The sequence below is a fragment of the Protobothrops mucrosquamatus genome, unplaced genomic scaffold (genome assembly GCF_001527695.2).
Source record: "Protobothrops mucrosquamatus isolate PMUCROS unplaced genomic scaffold, P.Mucros_1.0 scaffold1569, whole genome shotgun sequence".
Lineage (NCBI taxonomy): Eukaryota > Metazoa > Chordata > Lepidosauria > Squamata > Viperidae > Protobothrops > Protobothrops mucrosquamatus.
The window spans coordinates 161,451-167,160 of NW_015387734.1; the positions used below are offsets into that span (position 1 = coordinate 161,451).

General features: G+C 40.5%; 1 protein-coding gene across 1 annotated transcript in view; it reads left to right on the forward strand.

The window, feature by feature from the left end:
• LOC114923013 (vomeronasal type-2 receptor 26-like) overlaps window positions 1-5,710 on the forward strand; it is a gene marked incomplete at its 3' end in the record, with an annotated part of 10,247 nt that overhangs the window by 2,530 nt on the left and 2,007 nt on the right. The window contains exons 2-4 of the mRNA XM_029285364.1: window positions 629-1,444; window positions 3,617-3,847; window positions 4,781-4,793. Coding sequence (XP_029141197.1) covers window positions 629-1,444; window positions 3,617-3,847; window positions 4,781-4,793 — 1,060 coding nt within the window. The remainder of the gene's footprint in view (window positions 1-628; window positions 1,445-3,616; window positions 3,848-4,780; window positions 4,794-5,710) is intronic.

The window sequence follows — 5,710 nt, forward strand, 5'->3', positions numbered from 1 at the left end:
CCCTCTGGAACGAACTACCCCCAGAGATCCGGGTGATCCCGGATCTCCCTTCCTTCCGCCGCGCCCTTAAGACATGGCTATTTCAACTAGCAGGACTGGCCTAAGGGGTAATTTTTAGCGGGGTTTTAAAAATAATTTTAAAATAACAAAGGCCAATCTAATATTTCATTTTAATTATGTTTTTAATGATAGTATTTTGATATTTTTGTATTTGTTTTTATCAGGCTGTTAGCCGCCCTGAGTCCGCAAGGAGAAGGGCGGGGTAAAAATTCAATAAATAAATAAATAAATAAAATAAATAAATAACAGTGTTCTAATATCTCAAGGGTTGCCACAAATAAGAGGGAGTCAAGCCATTCTCCAAAGCATCTGAAGGGCAAGAAGCAATGGATGGAAACTAATCAAGTAGAGAAGCAACCTAGAACTAAGGAGAAATTTCCTGACAATTAGAACAATTAATCAGTGGAACAACTTGCCTCCAGACATTGTGAATGCTCCAACATTGGAAGTTTTTAAGAACTTGGACAACCTGAGCAGGGGGTTGGACTAGAAGACCTCCAAGGTCTCTTCCAACTTCTATTCTATTCTGTTCTGTTCTGTTCTAAATAAATTTCTCTTCGTTTTTCAGATCAGTTACAGTTTTGTTTCCCCGATTCTGAGGGACAAAACTCAGTTTCCTTTCTTCTACCCGATGCTCCCTGCTGAAGGAGTCCAGTATCCAGGGATGGTCGAGCTGCTCCTCCATTTCAGATGGACCTTGGTTGGCCTGATGGCTCCAGACACTGACCAGGGAGAGAGGTTCATGAGGACAATGACTTCCATTCTGGTCAAGAAGGGCATTTGTCCAGTTTTATCTCAAGTGTTTTCCGTAAAAATCACAAACTTGGTGATGACTTTGGAAGCATTTGCCAAGTGGAGACAAGTGAATGTCATTCTCTACGGTGCAGAGATTAGTTCATTCCAGATGGGCATATTCATTACACATGTCATGCTTAAACATCTTAAGGAACCCACCATGGGAAAACTCTGGATCATAGCAGCCTACTGGGATCTCACTTGGGATTTCATGGAAAGTAGTATCTCTACCTTCCAAAACATTTGGGGCTTTTTTTCCTTTCTTGTGCAGACAAATAAAATGGTGGCCTTTGATGCTTTTAAGCAATTTCACTCCTCCATGAAACACTTTGTAGAGAAATCCTTTATGTGTTCCTCCATCAAGGATGTCTTGTCTGTGAAAGTCTGGAGACAGTGCAGAGAAAGAGAAGAACTGGAGCTTCTATCCAAAGAAGAGATCCAACAAATCCTGTCTCTCGACAGCTCTTTCACTTACAACATAATCTTGGCTGTCGGTCTGGCCATGCATTCAGCCTATTTCTCCAGATCCAAAAGGCCAATGAGAAACAATGGTGAGAACCTGGGAGCTCAAAGGCTGAAGGCCTGGCAGGTATTTTAGTGCACAACTCAGTTCCAAACCATAAGAAGGGAGGGTTCTGCATCCAGGTTACCAAAAATGTTTTCTTTTTGTCTGGAGTAAACCAAAGGCTGAAAAGTACAAGAGAAAAGTCAGGACTGGTTCAAAGTCTATGGAAATTTTCAATCTTCCAGATTTATTTTTATTATTATTATTATTATTATTATTATTATTATTATTATTATTATTATTATTATTATTATTATTATTATTATTATTATTATTATTATTATTATTATTATTATTATTATTATTATTATTATTATTAGCATATGGTGGTGTTACAGTAGCCAGGAGACCATAATGCTATTGTAGTTTGGCTTCCAAGGTACCAGCCCTGTTATAGGAAATGCTTGCCTGATTCCCAACCTTCACACCAGAGAGAAAGACAAGCACCTCTTCCTGCAGAATCACCTAAGGCCTCCTCCCTTTCTGGAGCTACCTCGCAAGTGGGCGCCACAACCAGGAAAGTTCAGAGCCATCAGGAATCTGACTGCCTGCACAGAGCACCACTTGTCTCCCACTGACGTGGTACCTATTCATCTACTGGCATAGAACATCCTTTTGAACTGGTGGGCAGAAGCTGAGGCGAGCGATGGGAGCTGATCCTGCCACGCAGTGCCTGGACTTGAACTGTTGGAGCTGAGATCATCTCCAGCGTCATTAAGATACTGAACCCTCACGCCTCTCGTTCATCCAAGTCTTGGTTGTTCCCAAGATGCTTTTCAAAGGGCATTGAAGAACTGAAGACTCTGTAAAAAAAAGTGCAGAGAAGAGCAACAAAGATGATTAGGGGACTGGAGGCTAAAACATATGAAGAACGGTTGCTGGAATTGGGTATGTCTAGTTTAATGAAGAGAAGGACTAGGGTTTACATCAGTGGTGGGATTCAAATACGTGAACAACCGGTTCTCTGTGTGGATGCCACTTCCGGAAGTCCATTCTGGGCCTGGGCAACAAAAAAATTAGCTACCGGTTTTGCCAAAGTGGTGCGAACCGGCTGAATCCCACCATTGGGTTACATGATAGCAGTGTTCCAATATCTCAGGGGCTACCAAAAAGAAAAGGGAGTCAAGGTATTCTCCAAAGTACCTGAAGGCAGTACAAGAAGAAATGGATGAACACTAAGCAGGGAGAAAAGCAACCTAGAATTAAGAAGACATTTCCTGACAGTTAGAACAATTAACCAATGGAACAACTTGCCTCCAGAAGTGGTGAATGCTCCATCACTGGAAGTTTTTAAGAGGAGACTGGACAACCATTTGTCTGAAATGGTATAGGGTTTCCTGCCTGAGCTGGGGGTTGGGCTGGAAGACTTCCAAGATCCCTTCCAACTCTGTTATTCTATTCTATTCTATTCTATTCTATTCCATTCCATTCCATTCCATTCCATTCCATTCCATTCCATTCTATTCTATTCTATTCTATTCTGTTCTGTTCCGTTCCGTTCCGTTCCGTTTCGTTTCGTTTCGTTTCGTTCCGTTCCGTTCCGTTCTGTTCTGTTCTATTCTATTCTATTCTATTCTATTCTATTCTATTCTATTCCATTCCATTCTTGGATGAGAAGCAAAATATTTTCAAGGAATAAAAACCAAGAAAGTCCAGTTGCCTTTTGAAAAGCACCTTTGGGACAATCATGCCTGGGTCTACCTGAGGTTTCTTAAGTAGCTTCACCACTAATGGAGAGAAAATAATACAAGAAGGGGGCAATACCTTCTCCCCTATTAGAATATTTCATTCCTAAGGTCAGAATATTGCTAGTCCATAGTCTGGAAAAAACAGGGAGAAAAGAGGGAGTCAAGATTAAGACAAAGAGTCAGAAACAAAGGAGAGAAAATGGTTGGGCTGGGTCACCAGGATGAGCTGCTGTCTTTCTTCCTAGCCTGAACAAAAGAGTGGAAACACAAATGCTACTTGGATGTTGAAAGTCCCATTTCCACAGTTTACTCTCTATGTATTTATGCAATAAGTTAGTAGCTGTTGTGGTTCAACTATATACAGTTTCTGCTCTGAAGGAGTAAATAAATCTAGAACATGGGCTTTCTGTAGAGAACTATTCAGTTCGCCCTCAGGGTAAACCAGGGGGGTTTATCATAGAACATCTGGTTTCTTTTCCAAATATTCTCCTTTTCTCTTCCTTTCCAGTTTCATGCTTTCCTTCAAAACCCCCAGTTGTATAATCATTCCATTGATGGGGTATATTTTGATGAGAATGGAGACCTGGCTGTTGACTTGGACATTGTGAACTGGATGGTTTACGCCAACAAGTCTGTCACCAGAATGAAATCTGGGCATCTAGAAAGACAGGGAATCCAAACCAGTTCCAAACTGGTGATTTATGAGAACAATATTGCACAGGTGGAAAAGCTGAACAAGGTGAGGAAACCTCTTTATTTCACTCTTTCTGTAATTCTCACAATGGAGTAATAGTGGCTTTGAAGGACTCCCAATTGCACATCAGAAATGTTGCCTTTTTCTTAGCCCAGGTGTTAATGGCCTTGATGATATTTCCTCCACTGAGTTTGGACTAAGATCTTCTTCGCTCTATTCACTTCTAGCCTGCTTCTTGACTTCAGTGTGCTTAAATGTCACCTTAATGTCCTTTTCTTGAAGAAGTTGGTATTTAAACTAATCTCAAACCTATGTCTGTTCTCATCATTAGATGAGATGATAAACTGGCAAGTAGCCTGCAGCTTATTCATTTGGATGAGGTGGTCCATCCTTTCCTATTTTTTCTCAAAATGAGTTCATTTTCTGGATGCTCTTCCTTCCCTCCTCAGCCCCTGCCTCCTTCCAGGTGTGTGGAAAGTTGTCATCCCGGATTCAGGAAGGTGGCTCAGGAAGGGAAGCCCATCTGCTGCTATGACTGTATTCCTTGTGCAGAAGGAACCATCTCCACCCAGGAAGGTGGGAGACATCCGAGGGGACCTCAGATAGACAGATGTTTAAAAATATTAAAGATATCAGTGTAGGATGTAAATTGGTCCAAGTAAAGCTGCCTTTTGCAATTGACTGTTGGTGATTTTGTCAATGCCAATAATGTTTAAGTGATGTTCCAGACACTGATTACTATTGGTACTGCCTTTGCTTTCATTTGTTCCACTTCTATTTGCAGATCTTTGTATTTTATGATTTCTCCTATTTTCCTTTACTGCAACATCTGCTATCCAGACTTTTTTTTATCTTTCTTACCAACATTGTTAAGTCTGGTGTGTTATGTGGCAGATGGTTATCTGTTTGAATTCTAAACTCCTGGAGCACTTTATCTTCTTCATTTTCTGTTTCTTTCTCTATTTGTGGTTCCACCAGTTCTTGCTTGCAGGTAAATGTTATTTCTTGTAGAACTTCCAATTACCATTGTTGTTACTTTAGCAATGGCACTTAGACTTATATGCTGCTGCATTTTGCTTTATAAGCCCTCTCTAAGTGGTTTACAGAGACAGCCTATTGCCCCCAACAATCTGGGTCCTCATTTTACTGACCTCGGAAGAATGGAAAGCTGAGTCAACCTTGAGCTGGTGAGACTCGAACTGCCAAACTGCTAGCATTCAGCAGTCAGCAGAAGTAGCCTGCAGTACTTCATTCTAACCACTGCAGCACCACTTTCTCCTGCCATTGCTTCTAGTCAATCTGGGTCAACTTGCAGCAGCTAACTAGATGGTTCACCGTTTCTTCAGCTTCTTTGTAGAGGCACCATTTGCTGTCTATTTCTGCCTTCACAATTCTGGCTTTGAATGCATTTGTTTTTTAAAGGCTTGGTTTGTGCAACCAGAATTAGCCCCTTTGTCTCTTTCTTCAACTTTCCTGGCCTTAATCATTACTAGGTCTTGTTGTCTGCCTTGCCTCCTAGTGTGGGTATGTGCTGCCCATGTAATATTTTGCCTTGCCATGTCTCTTTTATATTCTTCATTTTTTCTTTCCTGTAGGCCAATTTGGTCTCTTGGGTATTTAGTAAGTCTCCATGGTGTACTAGCTTCAGCGCATCCTCTTCATTATCTTGCAGATAATCTTCCAAATGCCTTTTTTTCTTCTTCAACCATCTAATGTACTTGTAACATTCCATGCTCAGCTATGCTCCTTTGTATGTAGAGTCCATCAATATTGATTGATGGGCTCTTGCCTCCAGAAATTGTGAATGTTCCAACACTGGAAGTTTTTAAGAAGAGATTAATAATAATAATAATAATAATAATAATAATAATAATAATAATAATAATAATAATAATAATAATAATAATA